Consider the following 27,915-nt stretch of genomic DNA (forward strand, 5'->3'; position numbering starts at 1 on the left):
ATATTGGGGTTTTGTAAATTTCTTTTCTGTTCAATGTGTTATTAGTAAGGGCTTCCAATATACAGGGTGGTCCATTGATCGTGACCGGGCCAAATATCTCACGAAATAAGCGTCAAACGAAGAAACTACAAAGGTTGAAACTTGTCTAGCTTGAAGGGGGAAACCAGATGGCGCTATGGTTGGCCCGCTAGGTGGCGCTGCCATAGGTCAAACGGATATCAACTGCGTTTTTTTTAAAACAGGAACCCCCATTTTTATTACATATTCCTGTAGTACGTAAAGAAATATGAATGTTTTAGTTGGACCACTTTTTTCGCTTTGTGATATATGGCGCTGAAATAGTCACAAACATATGGCTCACAATTTTAGACGAACAGTTGGTAACAGGTAGGTTTTTTAAATTAAAATTTTTATTTTAATATAAAATAAAGAAATATGAATGTTTTAGTTGGACCACTTTTTTCGCTTTGTGACGAACAGTTGGTAACAGGTAGGTTTTTTAAATTAAAAATCACAAAGCGAAAAAAGTGCTCCAACTAAAACATTCATATATCTTTACGTACTACACGAATATGTAACAAAATATGCGGGTTCCTATTTTAAAAAACGCAGTTGATATCCGTTTGACCTATGGCAGCGCCACCTAGCGGGACAACCATAGCGCCAACTGGTTTCCCCCTTTAAGCCAGACGAGTTTCGTTCTTTGTAGTTTTCTCGTTTGATGCTTATTTCGTGAGATATTTGGCCCAGTCACTATCAATGGACCACCCTATATATATAGGGGCAAATCTTGTTGCTCGTATTTTGGTGAGTTACATCGTACTTCCAACTTCCAAGCCAAGCTTGTGTTTAGGTAGTTGAGATTCACCAGCCAATCGTTCGCGTCTTCCATCCACCTATGTTTTCTGTCCCGCGCCTGTGAAGTATTTACCGTTTCCCCCTCGTGGCGTGATTTGAAGCTGAATCTCGGTTGGCCGCTCAACTTCTTTACAATCAGGTGTAAGTGGGCGTAGCAGCCTTGTCCAATCGCCCTATTATCTTTCAGTAACTTTTCACAGCTGTTTCGTCTACGCTGCCAGCGTGTAATCTGGTAATTTACGTTTTTTACTCGTTTTGCTTAAATATTAGATCTCTGTTCATCAGCCTATAATTGTACGTTTTTGCTTGAGGTTTGTTCTCACTGGTGGCTTAGAAAAGGATTGTGGTGAGCAGCGTATCGGGCCTGCCCTAAGTAATTTCTGATCCATTCATCCGCACCACATTGTGCGAAGCATGGTGGCTTCATATCAAGCACCTTTAATTATTTTCGTTTCCTTTCAATGAAATCCTTTTTAGGAAAATTTGAATTATTTGTTCTATTTTGGTCAAATGCGTTCTAAAGATCTTATTGGCCTACTTGTTTTGAAGATTGTATGCTTAGAACCTTCAAAGAGGTTGTTATGTAACTTCATTTGATGAAATATTATCTTGCTTCTCCTATTGATTTTTTTATGTAAATATTTCAACAATATTAACTAGTGACACACTCAATTTGCATACTTTTGGAAAGAGAATAACATTTGTTGTAAATTTAAACTTTCATACTTCATATTCCCATGAATGACTTTTGGAGAGTTGAGAGCAATTATTTCAATTAACATTACAACCGTTTTGTTATTTGGTCTCACTGAAATATTTGCTAACATTGTTGGTCGATTATCAGCAGTTGTTCTTAAATTTTTATGTAATTATTGGGTTTGTCTTAGTATGTCAAGGTCCTGTTGACCTAACTGATAAAATTATTTATTCTGAGGAGCACTAATAAAAATCTTGATATCAATAATGTTCAATCCTTATTTTGCCCAGTCCTTCCACTCCCAGGCAACCTTATGCCAGTAATGCATGCCAATATTCCTATGTGTAAGTTCTGATTTAATCAAAGTTTCTATCTTCATTTTCGCACAACTAGCCATCTTGAAGAAATACACCCTCTGTAAACAGATAACCTGGAAGCCATTTCACTGGACAAGGAAATAGCTAGTGTAATGGTAAGCACCCAAGAATCTGATGTTTGACTCACAGAGGAAGGACTAGTAGTCTTATGCAGCTTGCTGAGCATCCTAATCAACATAGACAGTTATTAACTAAAAGCAGTGCACTTTCAAAGTGTGTGTGGCAACGGGAGCTGGCATACCCGCAGACTGCGGAGAAGTGAAGTGGTGCGAGGCGGAGCAACCGCCGGCGCTCTCGCCTCCAATGGTGACCCTGGCGGGGTCGCCACCAAAGGCCGCAATGTTGCGCTGCACCCACTGCAGCGCCATCTGCTGGTCCTTGAGGCCTGCGTTGCCTGGTATCACCTCATCCTCCAAGCTCAGGAAACCTGTTGGCAGATGGCGACAGAAACTTTTTACATAAAAGTGAAGGGAACATCCTTTTCTTGAAATATGTTGGACTGTACCAGTATAAACTCAACGTCTCAGAAAATCAGTCATACAGACATAGACGAAAGGGATACTTTAGCGCACCAGACAAAATCAGCATTGTTTTGGTCTTTTTTTAGCTCATTCGAGCTTTTTGCTGTCGAGGAGATGTCTCAAAATGCCACTACTCCTCACTTTACCACTTTGTCTCAGGATCATACTCAGAGACCCAGGATTCATCACCTAGGAACACACAACTGAACCGTTCGTGGTCATTGGCAATCCACTCAAGAAGATAGTCACACACGTTTCTTCAATTGTGGTTCTGCTCAATTGTGAGGTTCTCTGGCACCATTTTGGCACAAACCTTTTGCATCTGCAAATCTTCAGTCAAAATCTGATTCACAATGAAGGTGTTTAAGCTTAACAGGTCTCCTATAATCAAATGGCTCTAAGCACTATGGGACTTAACATCTGAGCTCATCAGTCCCCTAGACTTAGAACTACTTAAACCTAACTAACCTAAGGACATCACACACATCAATGCCCAATGCAGGATTCGAACCTGCGACCATAGCAGCAGTGCAGTTCCGGACTGAAGCACCTAGAACCGCTCGGCCGCAGCGGCTGGCTGTCCTGTGATCCTTATCGATAAATGTTTGTCCAATCTCACAAGAGCATGCACATGTTCGTCTGTTTTTGAAGTTGAAGGTCTCCCTAAACGAGTTTCATCTTCAACGTATTCTCTGCCTTCCAAAAATTATTTGTGACAGCGAAAAACTTGTGGTCTTGATGAAGAATGTTCCCCATAAGCCTTATTCAACTTTTCTAAGGTCGCACTCGCGATTTTCCCAAGTTTAACAGAAAATTTGATTGCATAATGTTGCTCTAAATTCTGCTCTTCCATTTTCGTACATACAACAATGACACAACTTGACTGATGGTGCTCTGAAAAATCACGTGATGGCTGCATGGAGTTAAAATTTCGAGCGAGCATCTGGAAGGAGCGAACACACCAGTCTACACAAGTAGAACAACACAGCGTTGCCAAATCGCTCGCAGTGTAGTCGGTCTCATTACTTTTATCAGAACTGGCACAAAGCGGTGATGACAGTGCAGTGGTGCACATGTGCCAGTTGACTGTATGGAATCACAGCAGTAAGGGCAGTCGACTTGCAGATGCGGCACAGTAGCGCTATCGTGTTTGGACGTTCTCAAGACCACACAGTAAATAAAGTTTTTCAGCTTGTTTTTGTTTCGGAGTGGACTGTCCAATACTGGGTTACAGTTTCAGAGTATTTACATTTCATTAGCAAGTAGATCGACTCCTACGTAAAAAGATTACTTATTACCGGTTTAACACAAATTGCAGTCTAATGTGCAAAGAAGAAAGGGGTGAGTCCTCATTAATTACAAATTTTCTTTAGTGTTTCTCTCCTTATTTCTGACTCTTTGAAACAAACGTAATTATCGAATTTAAAGTGTCACACCACCTATTCATACTGGGTACAGGAGAAACAGAGAAAAAACATTTATTCTATGTCCTTGAGTAATCACCGAGAAGACATTACATATAAGTGAAGAAATGCTATCCACTTTCATTGACATGCAGAAAGCTTTAGATAATGTAAACTGGCTGGTAATCTCTTATGCCCTCAAAATTGAAGGAAGCTACAGGTACTGAAGTTTACAGGTGGACATTGTGAAGGAAACTGCATGCAGTCCACATCTGGACTGAAATACCTCGAAAAACTCCAGTACTCAACAATGGAGAAACTCAAAAGCAGCTGAGTGGAGGCATGTAGTGTGGGCTAACAAGTAGCGGCCGGCCGGTGTGGCCGAGCGGTCCTAGGCGCTTCAATCTGGAACCGCGCGATCGCTACAGTCGCAAGTTCGAATCCTGCCTCAGGCATGGATGTGTGTGATGTCCATAGGTTGGTTAGGTTTAAGTAGTTCTAAGTTCTATGGGACTGATGACCTCAGATGTTAAGTCCCATAGTGCTCAGAGCCATTTAAAACTTTTTTTTTTTTTTAACAAGTAGCGACTTTGCTCCTTTTCAAATGTTGTGGGACGTCGAGTGCACCGACAGACTGATGAGACATTTTACCAGAGTGTGTAGAAAATGAAGTTCAAGCCAGCCAGTTTTTTGGGAGTGTTTTTTCTGACCATGGCTTGAGTTTACTCCTTTAGCTTACCATGAAAGTCAATAATCAGAATGTTTATTGCAACTTTTTCGATGACCAAGTGCTGCCCTTTCTTCTGCGTCTTCATTATGAGAATGCTCGGGGCTCTCCATCTTCCGGTATGACGACAACAGTGTGAAGTAGGTTTCGCGCTTATGCTTCCAGTTTATGGAACACTCAGGAACACTATTGCAATTCGACTGACCCACTAACTCTTCCAGTATTAGTCCCATAGAAAAGATTGAAAGAATGTGTGATGTTATTAAAGAAATTACTCATATCATTAAAGCACTCCGTCATCAGGCCACAAGTGGCCCATCGGGACCATCCGACCGCCGCGTCATCCTCAGATGAGGATGCGGATAGGAGGGGCCTGTGATCAGCACACCTTTCTCCCGGCTGTTACGATGGTTTTCTTTGACCACGGCCGCTACTATTCGGTCGAGTAGCTCCTCAATTGGCATCACGAGGCAGAGTGCACCCCGAAAAATGGCAACAGCGCATGGTGCCCCAGATGGTTACCCACCCAATTGTCGGCCACACCCGACAGCGCTTAACTTCGGTGATCTGACGGGAACCGGTGTGTCCACTGCGGCAAGGCCGTTACCCTCGTATTATTAAGGGAGAATAAAATTTAATTGGGATTGGAATTTAATAGTAGCAAGAGGAAGAGTAGGAAAAATAGTAGACTGGAGAAATAGTAGTGTATTGATGGCAAAGAAATGGAACAGGAAGCGCAGGAAGGTGGTGGTGGTAGGTTCCTATGGGACCAAACTGTTCAGGTCATCGGTCCCTAGTAGGTTTACACACTACTTAACCTAACTTAAACTAACTTACGCTAAGGACAACACACACACACCCATGCCCAAGGGAGGGGGGGAACCGCGCGAACTGTGGCAAAACGCCTAGACCGCGCGGCTAACCCACGTGGCAGCACAGGAAGGAGTTTTGAACAGAGGGTAATTTAATCATCGCTGTCACTTGGTTAAAGAATCATGAAAGATGGCTCTATACGTGGAAGAGGCCAGGAAACATGGAAGGTTTTAGACTGCTTATATAATGTTAAGCTAGAGATCCCAGAACAAGATTTGAAACAGTAAGACGTTTCCAATGGTAAAGGTGAGCTCTGACATAATTTATTAGTTATGAGCTGTACATTATCAGTAAAGAGTTTGTAAAAAGGTAGGAAATCAAGAAGATGTGACCTGCTTAAGTTTCTTTTTACTTATTTATTGGACTTCGGTTGCATGCAAACAGCTAATCCGAACACAGTGTCTTAAAAAGATAAAAAGCTGCAGGTCCTTGGTGAATGATATAGAAACCGAAAATACAATGTCATGGATAGTTCAGGCATAATAATACAGTCAGAAATACTTCGGTCCATTACGACAACAGTCAGATTTCAAACACACAAAACACCAGTATACCCCACGCTTATACACCACTCGTGCCCAAACTTAACAGTTACAGTTTAATTTACACTTTTAAAACCTGATCCATCGGTACTTTTTTATTTTTTGAGTCATCAGTCTTCTAACTGGTTTGATGAAGCCCACCAGGAATTTCTCTCCTGTGCCATCTTCTTCACCTCAGTGTAGCACTTGCAACTTAGCCCTCAATTACTTGCTGGATGTGTTCCAATCTCTGTTTTCCTCTACAGTTTTTACCCTCTTCATCTCTCTCTAGCACCACGGAAGTTATTCCCTGACATCTTAACAGATGTTCTATGATCCTGTCCCTTCTTCTTGGCACTGTTTTCCACACATTCCTTTCCCAACCGATTCTCCAGCGAACCTCCTAATTTCTTATCAGTCCACCTAATTTTCAACATTTTCCTGTAGCATCACACCTCAAATGCTTCGATTCTCTTCTGTTCCGGTTTTCCCACAGTCCATGTTTCACTAGCATGCGATTCTGTGCTCCAAACGCACATTCTCAGAAATCTCTCCCTCAGATTAATGCCTATGTTTGACGTCCGTAGACTTCTCTTGGCCAGGAATACCCTTTTTACCAATGCTAGTTTTCTTTTTCATGTCCTCCATGCTCCCTCCATCATGGGTTATTTTTATGCCCGGGTAGCAGAATTCCTTAATTTGATCTACTTCGTGATCACCAATCCTGATTTTAAATTTCTCGTTGTTCTCATTTCTGCTACTTCTCATTACTAACGTCTTTCTTCGATTTAACCTCAATCCATATTCTGCGCTCATTAGACTGTTAATTCAATTCAGCAGATCCTGTAAGTCTTCGTCATGTCCACTGACAATTGTCATAAGGAAATCTTACCATTGATATTCTTTCCCCCTGCATTTTAATACCACTCTTGAACATTCTTTTACACTCCTGGAAATTGAAATAAGAACACCGTGAATTCATTGTCCCAGGAAAGGGAAACTTTATTGACACATTCCTGGGGTCAGATACATCACATGATCACACTGACAGAACCACAGGCACATAGACACAGGCAACAGAGCATGCACAATGTCGGCACTAGTACAGTGTATATCCACCTTTCGCAGCAATGCAGGCTGCTATTCTCCCATGGAGACGATCGAAGAGATGCTGGATGTAGTCCTGTGGAACGGCTTGCCATGCCTTTCCACCTGGCGCCTCAGTTGGACCAGCGTTCGTGCTGGACGTGCAGACCGCGTGAGACGACGCTTCATCCAGTCCCAAACATGCTCAATGGTGGACAGATCCGGAGATCTTGCTGGCCAGGGTAGTTGACTTACACCTTCTAGAGCACGTTGGGTGGCACGGGATACATGCGGACGTGCATTGTCCTGTTGGAACAGCAAGTTCCCTTGCCGGTCTAGGAATGGTAGAACGATGGGTTCGATGACGGTTTGGATGTACCGTGCACTATTCAGTGTCCCCTCGACGATCACCAGTGGTGTACGGCCAGTGTAGGAGATCGCACCCCACACCATGATGCCGGGTGTTGGCCCTGTGTGCTTCGGTCGTATGCAGTCCTGATTGTGGCGCTCACCTGCACGGCGCCAAACACGCATACGACCATCATTGGCACCAAGGCAGAAGCGACTCTCATCGCTGAAGACGACACGTCTCCATTCGTCCCTCCATTCACGCCTGTCGCGACACCACTGGAGGCGGGCTGCACGATGTTGGGGCGTGAGCGGAAGACGGCCTAACGGTGTGCGGGACCGTAGCCCAGCTTCATGGAGACGGTTGCGAATGGTCCTCGCCGATACCCCAGGAGCAACAGTGTCCCTAATTTGCTGGGAAGTGGCGGTGCGGTCCCCTACGGCACTGCGTAGGATCCTACGGTCTTGGCGTGCATCCGTGCGTCGCTGCGGTCCGGTCCCAGGTCGACGGGCACGTGCACCTTCCGCCGACCACTGGCGACAACATCGATGTACTGTGGAGACCTCACGCCCCACGTGTTGAGCAATTCGGCGGTACGTCCACACGGCCTCCCGCATGCCCACTATACGCCCTCGCTCAAAGTCCGTCAACTGCACATACGGTTCACGTCCACGCTGTCGCGGCATACTACCAGTGTTAAAGACTGCGATGGAGCTCCGTATGCCACGGCAAACTGGCTGACACTGACGGCGGCGGTGCACAAATGCTGCGCAGCTAGTGCCATTCGACGGCCAACTCCGCGGTTCCTGGTGTGTCCGCTGTGCCGTGCGTGTGATCATTGCTTGTACAGCCCTCTCGCAGTGTCCGGAGCAAGTATGGTGGGTCTGACACACCGGTGTCAATGTGTTCTTTTTTCCATTTCCAGGAGTGTATTTCCGTCATTACTCCTTTGATGTAAAAATAGTATACAGCCTTTTTAATCCGAGCACTTCGTTTTTGGTCTTACACTCTCACTGTTCACTCTTGGCTCACGTACTTATTGTATATTACCGCCTCTCCCTATAGCTTACCCCTGTTTTTCGCAGAATTTCGAACATCTTGCGCGATTTGATCCCTCTTTTTCCAGGTCGACAAATCCTATGAACGTGTCTTGATTTTCTTTTAGTCGTTCTTACATTATCAGCCGCAATGTCAGAATTGCTGCCGTTATCTTTCCCAAAGCCAAACTGACAGTTACCTAACAGATTTTCAGTTTTCTTTTCCATGTTTCTGTACATCATTCTTGTCAGCAATTTGGATGCTTGAGCTGTTAAGTTGATTGTGCCATCATTCTCGCACTTGTCGGCCCTTGCAATCTTTTAAATGGTGTGGAAGATGTTTTTCCGTAAGTCAGATGGTATACCACCAGATCATACATTCCACACACCTATGTCGATAATTGTTGCCACATCCAGCAATGATTTTAGAAATTCTGATGGAATGTTATCTACCCTTCTGTCTTATTCGACCTTAAGTCTTCCAAAGCTCTTTTAAATTATTATTATATTACTGGATTGCCTATTATTTCTTCTTCTGTCACGTCATCAAACAAGTCTTCCCCCTCATACAGGCCTTCAGTGTACTCTTTTCACCTATCCGCTCTCTCCTCAGCAGTTAACAGTGGAATTCGCATTGTACTCTTAATGTTACCACATTTGTCTTTCACGTACACTGAAGTTTGTTAAGACTTTTCAGTATGATTAGTCACTCCTTCCGATAATCATCTCTTTTTCGATTTATTCCCATTTTTCATGCAACCATTTCGCCTTAGCTTCCTTACACTTTCTATTTATTTTATTCCTAAGCGACTTTTATTTCTGCAATCTTGAATTTTCCTGAGCACATTTTGGTTCCTTCTCTCATCAATCAACTGAAATATTTCCCCTGTTACCCATAGTTTCTTCGCAGTTGCCTTCTTTCTACCCATGCGTTTCTTTTCGATTTCTGTGATTGCGGTTTTTAGATATGTCAGTTCATTCCTCTTCAACTGAAATGCCTATTACTAATTTATAAAAGTCTAAATTGTTAGGAAAAAATAGTATTAGCATATGAGAAGGAAGCGCGTGATGCATCCATAACCTACCATTCGGATTCCGTTCTGTAGCGAGGGCAGCTGAAGAAAATGTAATTTCCTGCAGCTCCGCAGAGTTGCAAAATGGTGATGGTACGAGTAGTCTAGAAAGGTGGTGTCAGTACCAGCTGTGGTCGAACTTCAACCTGGCAATGACCCTCCCAAACTGTGTCTCATTACCTATGCTAGATGCTCGCTGTTCAACGTACCACTGGGCCTTCAGTAGACGCGGATGGAATTGTTTGCACCTGATACCCTAATGCAGATCTTCGGTCCGCCATGTCTTGTTCCATGGGAAATTAGAGTTTTACAAATGTTGATCCAAATATGAATTTTTTCCGCAGATTCGTATTGGGTCACCATTTGTAAAACTCTAATTCCTCTCTCTCAAACCTCACCCTATGGGAAGAGAGGGAGAGTTTTAGTTTTAGCGAATCAAAATTTACGAAGTAAATAAGTATTTTTTTATTCGTCCGTAACTATTTTCCACGCAAAAATGAGAACATGAATTTTCTTAAATTACAGCGCCAACTACCAAAATCAAAACAAATGTTTAAGACAAAACGTACGTAGCTTATTATGTAGAATCTGATTCTGCAATACAAAATGGGGGTTCCCATTTGAAATTTTAAAGTTGCCTCTCGCCCCACTCCCAGGGGGCAGGGGTGGCGTGTTAATTTTAGTACCAGCAGATGTGCCCCTCGAGTATCATCACCATTGGATTCTACACATTTTTTCGTGTGAATCTTATTTTTTGAGTTATTCTGCTTGGTCAACTTAAAATTTACACCCTGTATATCAAACACTTCAGTGCTTCGTCGAGCTTATATAAAACATGTTTCTGCTAGGCATACACAACTTCCGCACTTATCGATAGTAACAAGGAAATCTTACCTTTGATCAAAAAGAAGAATATTCTACTGAGTACAACACAACGACAATAATTACATACATATTTTTATTTTTGCCCTTGTAAACTGCACGTGCATCAAAAGTAATTGCTTTGGTTACATAAAAGCGCAGAAGTTACGCAGTCAATCAAGTGGTATTACACATAAAATGCAATTTACATTGTGTGATGGTATAAAATACACAATAGACTAACATCGTACGATATGTGGTTCTAATTACGTGCAAAACAAACAAACAAAAAACGGAGAGGAGAGGTCGGATCAAAATTTCTCTCACGCACATTCTTCTGCGTTTCTTCCCCTACAAATGCTATTAATACTGCTGGTAATCCTACCATTTACCACCTCATTTATGTACAGTCCCGAAATTGCCTAACTGTCGTTTCGGTAGAGCGCAACTCTAGTCCTTAGTCAACTGCTCAGCTTTCTCGTTCGCCCTAATCCCGGCAGGGCTCTCGATCCAGCAAAACGACATCTACGTATCGGTGTTGCTCATCTCTGATATAGCAGCAGCTGTTTGGTACCTCCTCATACGAAAATCAACGCTACATTTTCTACGTGCATCCCGAGCCGCACGCTACAGACAGACGCGGCAGAACGAAGCTAGTTGCGGGTGTGTCACGTGGTACACCGCCCCTCTGTACTATGCATCGCCACACTAGTCGCCTCCTTTCGACAACAGCTCAGCCGATGCGGAGGCAAAGGAAAGTTTGCAGAAGTGACTCACCGAACGCGGCGAGCCGGTAGTTGATGGTGACCACGATGATGCCGTGCTCTAAGAAGAAGTCCGGCCCGAAGTCGGCCTGAGTGCCGCCGCCTCCTTCGTAGCCGCCCCCTGGGATCCAGACGAGCACGGGCAGCGGCTCGCTAGCATTGGCGGCCGCCTCGTGGGGCACGAACACATTCAGGTAGAGGCAGTCCTCGGAGCCGGCGCCCACCTGCAGGCACACCGGGAAGTCGCGCTGCACCCTGCGGACGCCTTCCCAGCTGGCTGGCGGTCGAGACCTCTGCACCAGAGACGCCTCGTCAGTCACACTCTCTCTGAATCTCAGGGAAAGAGGCTGCGTTCGTTGGATTATCCAGGATGTGAGGAATATTCGTAAGATTTTAATTGCCACCTCAAAAAAATATGGAGTAAACGGAAGTGTGCATAAGTTCGTAGCGTTTTTCCATATGTTCAATAAACACAACGGATATAGATAACAGACACTTTAGCCGTCAATACACTACTGGCCATTAAAATTGCTACACCAAGAAGAAATGCTCATGATTCATTGGAGAAATATATTATCCTATAACTGACATGTGATTACATTTTCACGCAATTTGGGTGCATAGATCCTGAGAAATCAGTACCCAGAACAACCACCTCTGGCCGTAATAACTGCCTTGATACTCCTGGGCATTGAGTCAAACGTAGCTTGGATGGCGTGTACAGGTACAGCTGCCATGCAGCTTCAGCACGACACCACAGTTCATCAAGACTAGTGACTGGCGTATTGTGACGAGCCAGTTGCTCAGCCACCATTGACCAGACGTTTTCAACTGGTGAGAGATCTGGAGAATGTGCTGGCCAGGGTAGCAGTCGAACATTTTCTGTATCCAGAAAGGCCCATACAGGACCTGCAACATGCGGTCGTGTATTATCCTGCTGAAATGTAGGGTTTCGCAGGGATCGAATGAAGGGTTCAAATGGTTCAAATGGCTCTGAGCACTATGCGACTTAGAACTAATTAAACCTAACTAACCTAAGGGCATCACACACATCCATGTCCGAGGCAGGAATCGAACCTGAGACCGTAGCGGTCTCGCGGTTCCAGACTGAAGCGCCTAGAACCGCACGGCCACACCGGCCGGCGAATGAAGGGTAGAGCCACGGGTCGTAACACATCTGAAATGTAAATTCCACTGTTCACAGTGCCGACAATGCGAACAAGAGATGACCGAGACGTGTAACCAATGGCACCCCATACCGAGCGTGGAATGTCAGGTCCCTTAGTCGGGCAGGTAGGTTAGAAAATTTGAAAAGGGAAATGGATAGGTTAAAGTTAGATATAGTGGGAATTAGTGAAGTTCGGTGGCAGGAGGAATAAGACTTCTGGTCAGGTGACTACAGGGTTGTAAACACAAAGTCAAATAGGGGTAATGCAGGAGTAGGTTTAATAATGAATAGGAAAATAGGAACGCGGGTAAGCTACTACAAACAGCTTAGTGAACGCATTATTGTGGCCAAGATAGATACGAAGCCCACACCTACTACAGTAGTACAAGTTTATATGCCAACTAGTTCTGCAGATGACGAAGAAATTGAAGAAATGTATGATGAAATAAAAGAAATTATTCAGACAGTGAAGGGAGACGAAAGTTTAATAGTCATGGGTGACTGGAATTCGAGTGTAGGAAAAGGGAGAGAAGGAAACGTAGTAGGTGAATATGGATTGGGGTTAAGAAATGAAAGAGGAAGCCGCCTGGTAGAATTTTGCACAGAGCACAACTTAATCATAGCTAACACTTGGTTTAAGAATCATGAAAGAAGGTTGTATACATGGAAGAATCCTGGAGATACTAAAAGGTATCAGATAGATTATATAATGGTAAGACAGAGATTTAGGAACCAGGTTTTAAGTTGTAAGACATTTCCAGGGGCAGATGCGGACTCTGACCACAATCTATTGGTTATGACCTGTAGATTAAAACTGAAGAAACTGCAAAAAGGTGGGAATTTAAGGAGATGGGACCTGGATAAACTGAGAGAACCAGAGGTTGTACAGAGTTTCAGGGAGAGCATAAGGGAACAATTGACAGGAATGGGGGAAAGAAATACAGTAGAAGAAGAATGGGTAGCTCTGAGGGATGAAGTAGTGAAGGCAGCAGAGGATCAGGTAGGTAAAAAGACGAGGGCTAGTAGAAATCCTTGGGTAACAGAAGAACTATTGAATTTAATTGATGAAAGGAGAAAATATAAAAATGCAGTAAATGAAGCAGGCAAAAAGGAATACAAAAGTCTCAAAAATGAGATCGACAGGAAGTGTAAAATGGCTAAGCAGGGATGGCTAGAGGACAAATGTAAGGATGTAGAGGCTTATCCCACTAGGGGTAAGATAGATACTGCCTACAGGAAAATTAAAGAGACCTTTGGAGATAAGAGAACCACTTGTATGAACATCAAGAGCTCATATGGAAACCCAGTTCTGAGCAAAGAAGGGAAAGCAGATAGGTGGAAGGAGTATATAGAGGGTCTATACAAGGGCGATGTACTTGAGGACAATATTATGGAAATGGAAGAGGATGTAGATGAAGATGAAATGGGAGATACGATACTGCGTGAAGAGTTTGATAGAGCACTGAAAGACCTGAGTCGAAACAAGGCCCCCGGAGTAGACAACATTCCATTGGAACTACTGACGGCCTTGGGAGAGCCAGTCCTGACAAAACTCTACCATCTGGTGAGCAAGATGTATGAAACAGGCGAAATACCCTCAGACTTCAAGAAGAATATAATAATTCCAATCCCAAAGAAAGCAGGTGTTGACAGATGTGAGAATTACCGAAAAATCAGTTTAATAAGCCACAGCTGCAAAATACTAACGCGAATTCTTTACAGACGAATGGAAAAACTAGTAGAAGCCGACCTCGGGGAAGATCAGTTTGGATTCCGTAGAAATACTGGAACACGTGAGGCAATACTGACTTGACGACTTATCTTAGAAGAAAGATTAAGGAAAGACAAACCTATGTTTCTAGCATTTGTAGACTTAGAGAAAGCTTTTGACAATGTTGACTGGAATACTCTCTTTCAAATTCTGAAGGTGGCAGGGGTAAAATACAGGGAGCGAAAGGCTATTTACAATTTGTACAGAAACCAGATGGCAGTTATAAGAGTCGAGGGACATGAAAGGGAAGCAGTGGTTGGCAAGGGAGTAAGACAGGGTGGTAGCCTCTCCCCGATGTTATTCAATCTGTATATTGAGCAAGCGGTAAAGGAAACAAAAGAAAAATTCGGAGTTGGTATTAAAATCCTGGGAGAAGAAATAAAAACTTTGAGGTTCGCCGATGACATTGTAATTCTGTCAGAGACAGCAAAGGACTTGGAAGAGCAGTTGAACGGAATGGATGGTGCTTGAAAGGAGGATATAAGATGAACATCAACAAAAGCAAAACGAGGATAATGGAATGTAGTCGAATTAAGTCGGGTGATGTTGAGGGTATTAGATTAGGAATTGAGACACTTAAAGTAGTAAAGGAGTTTTGCTATTTGGGGAGCAAAATAACTGATGATGGTAGAAGTAGAGAGGATATAAAATGTAGACTGGCAATGGCAAGGAAAGCGTTACTGAAGAAGAAAAATTTGTTAACATAGAGTATAGATTTAAGTGTCAGGAAGTTATTTCTGAAAGTATTTGTATTGAGTGTAGCCATGAATGGAAGTGAAACATGGACGGTAAATAGTTTGGACAAGAAGAGAATAGAAGCTTTCGAAATGTGGTGCTACAGAAGAATGCTGAAGAGTAGATGGGTAGATCACATAACTAATGAGGAGGTACTGAATAGGATTGGGGAGAAGAGGAGTTTGTGGCACAACTTTACGAGAAGAAGGGATCGGTTGGTAGGACATGTTCTAAGGCATCAAGGGATCACCAATTTAGTATTGGAGGGCAGCGTGGAGGGTAAAAATCGTAGGGGGAGACCAAGAGATGAATACACTAAGCAGATTCAGAAGGATGTAGGTTGCAGTAGGTACTGGGAGATGAAGAAGCTTGCACAGGATAGAGTACATGGAGAGCTGCATCAAACCAGTCTCAGGACTGAAGTCCACAACAACAACAACCATCACGCCGGGTGATACGTCAGTATGGCGATGATGAATACACGCTTCCAATGTGAGTTCACCGCGATGTCAACAAACACGGATGCGACCATCATGATGCTGTAAACAGAACCTGGATTCATCCGAAAAAATGACGCTTTGCCATTCGTGCACCCAGTTTCGTCGTTGAGCACACCGTCGCAGGCGCTCCTGTCTGTGATGGAGCGTCAAGGGTAACCACAGCCACGGTCTCCGAGCTGATAGTCCATGCTGCTGCAAACGTCGTAGAACTGTTCGTGCAGATGGTTGTTGCCTTGCAAACGTCCCCATTGTTGACTCAGGGATCGAGACGTGGCTGCACGGTCCGTTACAGCCATGCGGATAAGATGCCTGTCATCTCGACTGCTAGTGATACGAGGCCGTTGGGATCCAGCACGGCGAATCGTATTACCACCGATTCCATATTCTGCTAACAGTCATTGGATTTCGACCAACGCGAGCAGCAATGTCGGGATACGATAAACCGCAACCGCGATAGGCTACAATCCGACCTTTACAAGGTCGGAAACGTGATGGTACGCATTTCTGTTCCTTACAGGAGGCATCACAACAACGTTTCACCAGCAACGTCGGTCAACTGCTGTTTGTGTATAAGAAATCGGTTGGAAACTTTCCTCATGTCAGCACGTTATAGCTGTCGCCACCGGCGTCAACTTTGTGTGAATGCTCTGAAAAGCTAATAATTTGCATATCACAGCATCTTCTTCCTATCGGTTAAATTTCGCGTCTGTAGCACGTCATCTTCGTGGTGAAGCAATTTTAATGGCGAGTAGTGTATTATTCTGTAGTTTCCTTCACTATTTACAACAGTCTGTTTCAAATGGCTCTGAGCGCTATGCGACTTAACTTCTCAGGTCATCAGTCGCCTAGAACTTAGAACTAATTAAACCAACTAACCTAAGGACAGCACACACATCCACGCCCGAGGCAGGATTCCAACCTGCGACCGCAGCGGTCGGTCGGTTCCAGACTGTAACGCCTAGAACCGCACGGCCACTCCGGCCGGCTTTACAACAGTCTGTCAATGCTGATGTAACTTTTCGATTCGCGATTGTAGAAACCACGTGATTTTGAGGCAAAGAACTCGCTTAGCCATATTCGCAACCCATTTTCATCCAGAAAGGATGTTCCGTGATAGTTGTTCTGTAGGCAGCAGAAAAGGTGTTTTTTTTTTTTTATTTTATTTTTCATCAGTCTACTGACTGGTTTGATGCGGCCCGCCACGAATTCCTTTCCTGTGCTAACCTCTTCATCTCAGAGTAGCACTTGCAACCTACGTCCTCAATTATTTGCTTGACGTATTCTAATCTCTGTCTTCCTCTACAGTTTTTGCCTCTACAGCTCCCTCTAGTATCATGGAAGTCATTCCCTCATGTCTTAGCAGATGTCCTATCATCCTGTCCTTTCTCCTTATCAGTGTTTTCCACATATTCCTTTCCTCACCGTATCTGCGTAGAACCTCCTCATTCCTTACCTTATCAGTCCACCTAATTTTCAACATTCGTCTATAGCACCACATCTCAAATGCTTCGATTCTCGTCTGTTCCGGTTTTCCCACAGTCCATGTTTCACTACCATACAATGCTGTACTCCAGAAGTACATCCTCAGAAATTTCTTCCTCAAATTAAGGCCGGTATTCGATATTAGTAGACTTCTCTTGGCCAGAAATGCCGTTTTTGCCATAGCGAGTCTGCTTTTGATGTCGTCCTTGCTCCGTCCGTCATTGGTTATTTTACTGCCTAGGTAGCAGAATTCCTTAACTTCATTGACTTCGTGACCATCAGTCCTGATGTTAAGTTTCTCGCTGTTCTCATTTCTACTACTTCTCATTACCTTCGTCTTTCTCCGATTTACTCTCAACCCATACTGTGTACTCATTAGACTGTTCATTCCGTTCAGCAGATCATTTAATTCTTCTTCACTTTCACTCAGGATAGCAATGTCATCAGCGAATCGTATCATTGATATCCTTTCACCTTGTATTTTAATTCCACTCCTGAACCTTTCTTTTGCTTCCTCGATGTACAGATTGAAGAGTAGGGGCGAAAGGCTACAGTCTTGTCTTACACCCTTCTTAATACGAGCACTTCGTTCTTGATCGTCCACTCTTATTATTCCCTCTTGGTTGTTGTACATATTGTATATGACCCGTCTCTCCCTATAGCTTACCCCTACTTTTTTTCAGAATCTCGAACAGCTTGCATCACTTTATACTGTCGAACGCTTTTTCCAGGTCGACAAATCCTATGAAAGTGTCTTGATTTTTCTTTAGCCTTGCTTCCATTATTAGCCGTAACGTCAGAATTGCCTCTCTCGTCCCTTTACTTTTCCTAAAGCCAAACTGATCGTCACCTAGCGCATTCTCAATTTTCTTTTCCATTCTTCTGTATATTATTCTTGTAAGCAGCTTCGATGCATGAGCTGTTAAGCTGATTGTGTGATAATTCTCGCACTTGTCAGCTCTTGCCGTCTTCGGAATTGTGTGGATGATGCTTTTCCGAAAGTCAGATGGTATATCGCCAGACTCATATATTCTACACACCAACGTGAACAGTCGTTTTGTTGCCACTTCCCCCAGTGATTTTAGAAATTCCGATGGAATGTTATCTATCCCTTCTGCCTTATTTGACCGTAAGTCCTCGAAAGCTCTTTTAAATTCCGATTCTAATACTGGATGCCCTATCTCTTCTAAATCGACTCCTGTTTCTTCTTCTATCACATCAGACAAATCTTCACCCTCATAGAGGCTTTCAATGTATTCTTCTCACCTATCTGCTCTCTCCCTTGCAATTAATAGTGGAATTCCCGTTGCACTCTTAATGTTAGCACCGTTGCTTTTAATGTCACCAAAGGTTGTTTTGACTTTCCTGTATGCTGAGTCTGTCCTTCCGACAATCATATCTTTTTCGATGTCTTCACATTTGTCCTGCAGCCATTTCGGCTTAGCTTCCATGCACTTCCTATGTTTGTACTTCCTCCTTTCATCAATCAACTGAAGTATTTCTTCTGTTACCCATGGTTTCTTCGCAGCTACCTTCTTTGTACCTGTGTTTTCCTTCCCAACTTCTGTGGTGGCCCTTTTTAGAGATGTCCATTCCTCTTCAACTGTACTGCCTACTGCGCTATCCCTTATTGCTGTATCTATAGCGTTAGAGAACTTCAAACGTATCTCGTCATTCCTTAGTACTTCCGTATCCCACTTCTTTGCATATTGATTCTTCCTGACTAATGTCTTGAACTTCAGCCTACTCTTCATCACTACTATATTGTGATCTGAGTCTATATCTGCTCCTGGGTACGCCTTACAATCCAGTATCTGATTTCGGAATCTCTGTCTGACCATGATGTAATCTAATTGAAATCTTCCCGTATCTCCCGGCCTTTTCCAAGTATACCTCCTCCTCTTGTGATTCTTGAACAGGGTATTCGCTATTACTAGCTGAAACTTGTTACAGAACTCAATTAGTCTTTCTCCTCTTTAATTCCTTGTCCAAAGCCCATATTCTCCTGTAACCTTTTCTTCTACTCCTTCCCCTACAACTGCATTCCAGTCGCCCATGACTATTAGATTTTCGTCCCCCTTTACATACTGCATTTCCCTTTCAATATCCTCATACCCCTTCTCTATCTGTTCATCTTCAGCTTGCGACGTCGGCATGTATACCTGAACTATCGTTGTCGGTGTTGGTCTGCTGTCGATTCTGATTAGAACAACCCGGTCACTGAACTGTTCACAGTAACACACCCTCTGCCCTACCTTCCTATTCATAACGAATCCTACACCTGTTATACCATTAATATGAGGTCACAAAGTTAAGTGAATGAGGTGTGTGGGGAAATGACTTCCCAACACAACTCCTTTGTATCTTTTTTTTTTCACTCTACCAGAATGCGGGCGGTCGTTATTCTGAGATAGCTTCACTTCACTCAGTATTCCTGATCGTTGTTCTTGGATTCCGCCTGAAGACGGCTCAGTTGCTGACGATAAATGTCAGCAGTGGTGGTTACACCTCGGGGAAGCAATTCGTCGTATATAACACAGTCGCTGTTCAACCAGATGTATAACGATATCTTTTGTGGTTGCGGGCAGGTCTTTGTACGGGAAGTTGCTCTTTTATTTGAGCTCTGCCAATTACTTTCTTATACTTATATTTGCTTCATGAGACCATTTCTCGTCGCCAGTAACAATACAGGATAGGAATGTTCGGTGTTTTTCACGAGCCAGTTAATGACAAGCAAGCAGAGATGCACATATAGCCACCCGCTGATTTATGTGATTTTGGCTTAGAGCTTGCGGTACCCACACACCCGATTTTCTAACCTTCGCCATTGCATGCAAATGTCGCACAATGGTGAAATGGTCACAGTTCGTCACATTTTCCGGTTCTCGAGTACATTGACGTGCAACATTGTGGATAAATGCGTTTAAACGATCTTCATCAAACACCGAGTCACTAACGTCAAAACGCTCTTCCTTAAGACGAGAAACCATTTTCTTGCCATCCTCTGTCCAACGGCAGTATTCCTATACCTGGCACAAGTGTTTCTGGCTGCTTCCGCTTCTCTCACCCCTTTATTGAGCTCAAACAGAAGAATATGTCGCAAATGTTCCGGTTTCTCCTCTTGTCATTCCATTTTCTAGCATCCACAGCTCCACTCACTATTTCCAAAAGACAAAATGACAGTATATAAACTCAAATAGCAACAATATGCTACATATTAAAATGACAAGCAATAAATAAACTTTTAGTAACCGTAATATCAACATGCAAAACAAAAACGCTACGACCTTATGTATCAATATCATATTTGCCGTCTTCTGTATAGGGTATCTGAAGGGTTTCTTTTGAACTGTCTGTATTTCGTAATCCATTAAGACGGGACAGGCAGGTTTCACATCTAGAACGAATTGCACAGCACAACTTAGCCCATTCCATAGAGGACGGACTTGAAACAGGTGACACCATCGGAGTTCTTTTTACTACGCTATCTTCAGCCTATAATGCAATTCACTATTTTTAGTGCTCCAGAGGACATACATTATGACATGATTATGACTTCATAAATATAACTGACACTTTATTGCACAATAAAAGGTCCTTTGTTGAGTTTCAAAGAATACGAAATCGTTGGAGGAACCAAGGAACATTTTTGTGTCCTGTACTCTTTAACCGAGCGAGATGGCGCAGTGGTTCAACTCATTGAACTCGCATTCAAGAGGACGACGGGTCGAATCCGCATCCGGCAGCCGCATTCAGCCATCAGATTTAAGTTTGTATGATTTCCCTAAATCGCCTTAGGCAAATTCTGGGATGATTCATTTGCAAGGGTACTGCCGATTTCCTTCCCCATCCTTGCAACACAACGAGCTTCTGCTTCGTCTCTGATGCCTTCTGCGTCGACGGGACGTTAAACCTTAATCGTCCTTCCTTTCTTGTATTCCATAATGTATACACCAGCGACCAACCATGGCCTAAGATTTGCAAAAGCCTCATATGCGTAGACGACCTTGTTTCAACAATCCAAGCAAATAAGTTTGAGGAGGCATCGCAAGAAAATATTTTGTAGCACGAGGATCACTCCAAAAGAAATGCACACTATTTTTGTAAAAATACAGTTTTCATTCTGCATGTGTGAAAGTTTTACAATGTATAGATACATCCTTGCCGCTTGTTTTCAAACTTAGTTCAACCTGTTCCCGTGAGTGGCGCCGTCACGGCATATCTTCAAGATGGCTGCTACACTTGACGTTCGTCAGAAGCAATGTGCTGTCATAGAATTCCTGTGCTGTGAAAACGAGACGGTGGGAAACATCCACAAAAGGTTGAAAAAGGTGTATGCAGATGCTGCTGTCGATCGCAGTACAGGTAGTCGGTGGGCAAGCAGGTTACGCGATGAAAGCTGGCACGGCAATATTGAGGATTGTCTTCGCAGCGGCACACGTACTGCACACACTCCAGACAATGTGCAGAGAGTTAACGAATTGGTGACTGCTGACAGACGCATCACAGTGAACGAATTGTCACGCTACGTTGGGATAGGGGAAGGAAGTGTTTGCAGAATACTCAAAGTGTTGGCGTTAAAAAAGGTTTGTGACAGGTGGGTTCCCAGGATGTTGACAGTGGCTCACAAAGAAACAAGAGAAACGGTATGCGGCGAACTTTTGGAACAGTACGAGAATGGTGGAGATGAATTTCTTGGCAGAATTGTGACAGGTGATGAAACATGGCTCCATCATTTTTGACCAGAGACGAAGAGGCAATCAATGGAGTGGCATCATGCAAATTCACCCAAGAAAAAAAATTCAAAACCACACCTTCTGCCGGAAAAGTTATGGCTACTGTGGTTTTCGATTCCGAAGGACTCTTGCTTGTGGACATCATGCCAAGTGGAACCACCATAAATTCTGATGCATATGTGACAACACTTAAGAAACTTCAAGCTCGAGTCAGTCGTGTTCGACCACATCGGCAAAAGCACGATGTTTTGCTGTTGCACGACAATGCACGGCCACATGTCAGTCAAAAACCATGTAAGCGATCACAAAACTCGGATGGACAACCCTGAAACAGCCGCCTTACAGTCCTGACCTGGCTCCATGTGATTATCATCTCTTTGAGAAACTGAAAGACTCTCTTCGTGGAACAAGGTTTGAAGATGATGGCTACCTAGTGCACGCTGCCAAACAGTGGCTCCAACAGGTTGGTCCAGAATTTTACCGTGCGGGTATACAGGCGCTGGTTCCAAGATGGCGTAAGGTAGTTGAGGTGATGGAAATTATGTGGAGTAATGAAAATATTGTTCCTAAAGAAAGTATCTACACACTGTAGAACTTTCACACATGTAGAATAAAAGGTGGATTAAAAAAAATAGTGTGCATTTGTTTTGGAGTGACCCTCGTATATCACTAAGTTTAATGGTCAGAGCTTGATTTCTTAGAGCTTATAATAGCACACTAATGTGACCACCTGTCAAAAACCCGAAAAATCACAGACCGCTGTGTGTGAATTCCTAATGGACCAAACTGCTTAGGTCATCGTTCCCTAGACTTACGCACTACTTAAACTAACTTATGTTAATCACAACACACACACCCACGCCCGAGGGAGAACTCGAACCTCCGGCGGAAGTGACAGACCGCTGCAAGACGTGCATGAAGAGAGTCAATGAAGTTCTGGAAAGTACTGACAGGGATGTCGAGCCAAGTCGACTACAGTGCCGTGGCCAGTTGGAGGATCAGTGTCGTGAACAGCCGGATCGAGGTGGTCCCACGGATTCTCGACTGGGTTTAAATCCAGAGAGTTTGGTGGCCAGAGGAGTACGCTAAACTCATCCTGGTGCTCTTGGAACTGTACATGTATACTGTGTGCAGTGTGACGCGATGCACTTCCTGCTGGTAGATGCCATATGGGGGACGGGGTGGGGAGGGGGGGGGGGGACATGGCTCCCAAGAATAGATGCACACTTGTGTCGATACACTGTCTTCCAGAATGACTAGATCACCCAGGGAACGCCACTAACATATTCCTCAGACCATAACGCATACAGGGTGTTTTCTTATAGACGTTTCGCACAGTACATGCCAAGGATGGATCATAAAAAGTGGTTCATCTGAAAAAGCCACCTGTTGCCACACCGTGGACATCCGTATGCGGTACTGGCGTGCAATTTCCAGCATTTGTCGCCGATGAACAGTAGTCAGCATGGGTGCATGTAACAGGTGTCTGCTGCGGAGGCCCCTAGGCACCAACGTTCTCAAGACGGTCGTTGAGGAGTGGTTGGTTCATCTGGACGGTTAGTTGCTCAACAGCTCCACGTTGCCCGAAAGTCAATAATCCCGCCCATTTCAACGTCAAATAAATCGCTCGGTTTCCACATCACGACAACGACTGCACTGTTTCGCGCGTCCCCTTGACGCACTTTATATACGCTCCACTGCTAGTGCTGCCACTTGCGGCCTGTGAGTGGTCATTGCATGTTGACTTCTAACATAGGCGGTGGTCACATTAATGTGACTCCACAGTGCAAATCTTTATGACTAACGCTGGTACACGAACTCACGAAGACTGACATTGTTTCCCTCTCTATAAGGTCAACCATGAGAGCAAATAAAGGCATTCTTTAATATGAAATTTTTATTGCAGAAACACATTGCAAGTAATTTCATTTCTCTACATAGTCTCCGCCAACCTCTTTTCACTTGGTCCATCTCTAGTCAAGTTTCCAACACCGTCTTCTGAAGAACACTTGGACTCCTCCTACAGGAGCACCTTGATCTGGCACACATTGTGAAAATCACTTGAAGCTAGGTCAGGTCTGTATTCCAGGTCGAAGATTTTGAACGCAATGGATTGTTCTTTCAACTGAATGATGGCGGGTCTTATTCTGAAGCGAAATCACACCTTTTGAAAGTTTCCCACACCTCTCCGTTTTGATTTTGGGTTTCAGATCTAATACTAGCTCTCAGTACCTGTCACTAACCACCGTTTAACCTTTAATCATGCAATGAACCAGCCGCGGATCTTTAATATCCCGAACCACTGCCACCATCAACTTTCATGGAGAAGCTTGACTTTTGAAATTTCATTCTGAAAGCAGAGATGGAGGTTTTCGTTACATATTCTGTCGCTTACTCTATAATCTGCTTAACATACCCATGACTAACAACTCTTATTACGAGACTGGGAATGTCATCCTTCCTTTTAAAATCCCTTTAAATATGACTCCGACATTTCCATACGTTCCTGTTTGTGCTTGTACGTCAGTTGATGTGGTACCCAGAAAGTACAAACTTTACGATACTTACAAAATTCACGGAAAACTGCATGTGATGAAGTGTGACAAACGATCATCTGATGCGCTATGTCAGCAATTCTGGCACGACAAACATTTGCTCAGCTGTCTCGAAGTTACCGTCCGTTTTCTAAGTGGAGGTGTACCAGAACGCTCTTCGCAGCGGATACACCTCTAATTTTAAAGTGATTTGCCCACTGGTAAATTTTTAGTCCGCTAACACAGCTCTCATCAGCCTTCGTATTCATTCTGTGTATAATGTCCACAGCTTTAATCCTATCAGATTACAGAATACGAACAACTGACGCACATAACGAAATACCCTGAAATCTTTATAAATGAAGATACTCGCTGTACCGATGCACCTGACGCACGAGAACGACAGTAAGAGAAGATATGTAATTACTGAGACTTTGCTGTCAACCCGTGGAGCAGAAACATAAACTGCCCTCACTTACTGACTTGCCCTAATAGAACTTGTACAGAAACCAGACAGAATTTACAAGAGAGTCGTACGTAGGACATGGAAGGGAGGCGGTGGTTGAGGAGGGAGTGAGACACAGCTCCAGACTATCCTCAATGTTACTCAGTTAGTGTAATGAGCAACCAGTAAAGGAAACCAAGATAAACTTTGAGCCTAATTACATGTGGACTTAATCGAAAAGTTTACATTACAAATACATTTGTATTAACTTCATACTGAAATTAGGAGCTCTTAACCACATATGTAGAATTTTAACACAGACTACTTATTTGAAGGCTCGGGTATATTGGACCGTTATTGTACATTTTCATCTTTGTCAGTTATCACTATTAAGTATGATAAAAACCTACTTATTGCAATTTCCTAAAATATATCTTCGGATGAACAAAAATTGTTGGTTGAATGTATCGCTAGTAAGGGGAATATACTTCACTTACTCTCCCTGTCATTTTGTATTACCTAACATTTTATGCCTACTTTTGCTATAATTAATTTCTTTTTCTGAGTCCGTAGTTCTCTTTTTCTGAAGGATTATTTCCGAATCCCACGCGGACAATTATTTAGCTATTTTGTTTAGCTTGCACCACAGCGATAAAACTCATGCAATGTGCTACAATGAGATGGAGAAAGTCACTGCATACCTACTGGTGTCGGGTCGGACCTTCTTTTTCCCGGCTTAGTGCAGCAATTCGACATACCGTGGACTCAACAAGTCCCTAGCAATCCCCTGCAGGAATATCGAGTCATGCTGCCTCTATAGGTGTCCATAATTATGAAAGTGTTGCCGGTGCAGGATGTTGCGCACGAACTGACCTCTCGATTATATCCCTTAAAACTTCAATGGGATTCACAGTGGGCTATCTGGATGACCAAACCAATCGCTCAAATTTTCCACATGTTCTTCATACCAGTCGCGAACAATTGTGGCCCTGTGACATGCCGCATTGTCATCCATAAAAATTCCATCGTTGTTTGGGAACATTAAGTCCATGAATGGTAGCAAATGATCTCCAAGTAGCCGAATATAGCCTAACCACTTCGAGTCAATGATCGGTTCAGTTGGACAAGAGCACCAAACTCATTCCACGTAAACATATCCCACACCATCATGGAACCACCCCCAGCTTGCACCGTGCCTTCTTGATACTTGGGTACAGGGCTTCGTGGGGCCTGCAGCTCTTACCGACGGAAACTGGAACTCATCTGACAAGCCATGGTTTTCTTCTCGTCTAGAGTCCAATCCGTATTGTCACGAGCCCAGAAAGGGGCGATGTCGTCTGTTAGCAAAGGCCCTCAGACAGGTCGACGGCTGCCTTAGCCCATTAACGTTAAATTTTGCCCCACTGTGCTAACGAATACGTTCTTCGCACGTCCCACATTGATTGCTGCGACATTTCAACAGTGTTGCTTGTCTGTTAGCAGTGACAACTCTACTCAAATACCGCTTTTCTCTCTCGGTCTGTGAGTTGAGGCCGTCGGCCACTACGTTGTCCATGGTGAGAGCTAATACCTGAAATTTGGTATTCTCGGCGCACTTTAGACACTGTGCGTCTCGGAAAATTGAATTATCTAACGATTTCCGAGATGAAATGTCCCATGCATTTAGCTACAGTTACCATTCCGCGTTCAACGTTTGTAATCACGACGGAAACCTTTTTGTACGAATCACCTGAGTACAAATGACAGCTGACCTTTTATAGTTTGTGTAGGGGATACTGTATACGTGCATACCGCCGTCTCATGACTTTTGTCATCTCAGTGTATACTGTTCCATTCCCTATTTCAGCTGTTCCACATTCGGTGATGCGAATGAATACACTCCCGGACAGTATGGTCTGGCGTTCCGATTCCTCAAAGTCACAGTTACCTAATAATTCTCCGTCTTGTTCTGTCGGGTACATGATGTAAGGCCAATGTCCCATACGAAGTGCAGGAAAATGATATGCCATCATGCCGAATATTCTTCCGGGAAAGCCAGAAACAAGACCCAGAGCATCTGGGTCTTACAGCTGACACGCCGTTGTAGTGCAGATATTGCTACTCACCGCGAACCGCAGCTCCCCGATGGGCGGCTCAGCGAACGGAACGGCGATGAATCGGCGGTAGGTGGTCCCCAGAATGGTCTGCTGGAGTTCGCCTTCCAGTTCACCCTGCTCCACCGTAGCGTACACGTACTGCGCCTGGAAACGAATAAGCATTGCGTTTTACATGACTACCGCAATTGCAATCCGCTATCACACTGGTTAAATACCTGAGAGAAGTCCTTTAATAGCTTGCTTGATAGTGACCAATAAATGACGGTGGAAGCATGCAGTGTTTTAAGTAAAAATCCGTGTGAACTTATCAGGTAATGCAATACCTGACACTTTAGCGTGAAAAAATATTTATTGTGACGGAAAAGAATACAGACTACTCCGTGAAAAACAATTAAAGCATCACTTTTTCAAAACCACATAATTGTCTCCTGTTCCGACGTATAAGTTTGAAATATGGCTCAAAGGTGCCTAACACCTTCCTCCTTATGGTGAAAAGGCTTGGCGTTACGATATTCACCCTTGGCCTCGGTGACGCTTCAAATAGCGAGCTACCAGCACAGGCACATGCATAAAGAAAGGCCAGAGCAGTAAGGTGGGTTAATGATGCCGCACTGGCACCAAATTTCACCACAACTCTCCCAAACGCCGCTACGGACTTGTACGCATGAAAAGGTCGTCGCATCCTCTCTTTCTCACATTTTACCCCTTCTTTCGACGCCCCTATGAGTCAGAACCACGACATCCAGAACTGAAACCACGCTGTTTTCTTATAGGTGGCGAGGAAAACATCTCAAACAAGCCACCGATCAAAATCGACTCGAAAAGGCCTCAGAGGGAAGGTATGAAGGGCATCAATGAAACCATCTCATCAGTTGTGGCGTTGGTTCCCATACATTTTGAGATCGAAAACAACAGTTCGAGATGTAAGATTTTTGAAATTTTTGAAAACATAGTCAGCGATCTTAAAAGTAGTTAAAATTAAAATTTAAAAGTCTTGATCGCAGTCTGAGCAGTTACACGAGCGTAGAGGGTCGATGGAACTCATCCAGCAGGAGTCTGAAGATGACTCTTTCATAGAGTCGAAACCGGTCACTCACTCCAATAAAAAAATAATTTAACAAGATTGCGATCAAGACTGTTTTAAATTTTCATTTTAGTTCACAATGTGATAATCATCAGGACGACGTTCTTGACAGCCTTTGACACTGTTGACATCCGCCTCCCCCCCTCCAATTCCTCCCCCCCCCCCCCCCCCCCCCGCCGCCCCGGACAACTCAATACTTGTCTAAGGGCATCGTGGG

General features: G+C 43.8%; 1 protein-coding gene and 1 pseudogene across 1 annotated transcript in view; both read right to left on the bottom strand.

The window, feature by feature from the left end:
* Positions 1–27,915, bottom strand: part of LOC124805664 (acetylcholinesterase-like) — a 104,264-nt gene that overhangs the window by 61,336 nt on the left and 15,013 nt on the right. Inside the window, exons 2-4 of the mRNA XM_047266232.1 lie at positions 26,624–26,758; positions 11,161–11,440; positions 2,174–2,359 (exon numbers count right to left, since the gene is read on the bottom strand). Coding sequence (XP_047122188.1) covers positions 2,174–2,359; positions 11,161–11,440; positions 26,624–26,758 — 601 coding nt within the window. The remainder of the gene's footprint in view (positions 1–2,173; positions 2,360–11,160; positions 11,441–26,623; positions 26,759–27,915) is intronic.
* On the bottom strand, positions 5,074–5,191 carry LOC124709478 (annotated as a pseudogene).

This window comes from Schistocerca piceifrons, chromosome 7, assembly GCF_021461385.2.
Source record: "Schistocerca piceifrons isolate TAMUIC-IGC-003096 chromosome 7, iqSchPice1.1, whole genome shotgun sequence".
NCBI lineage: Eukaryota > Metazoa > Arthropoda > Insecta > Orthoptera > Acrididae > Schistocerca > Schistocerca piceifrons.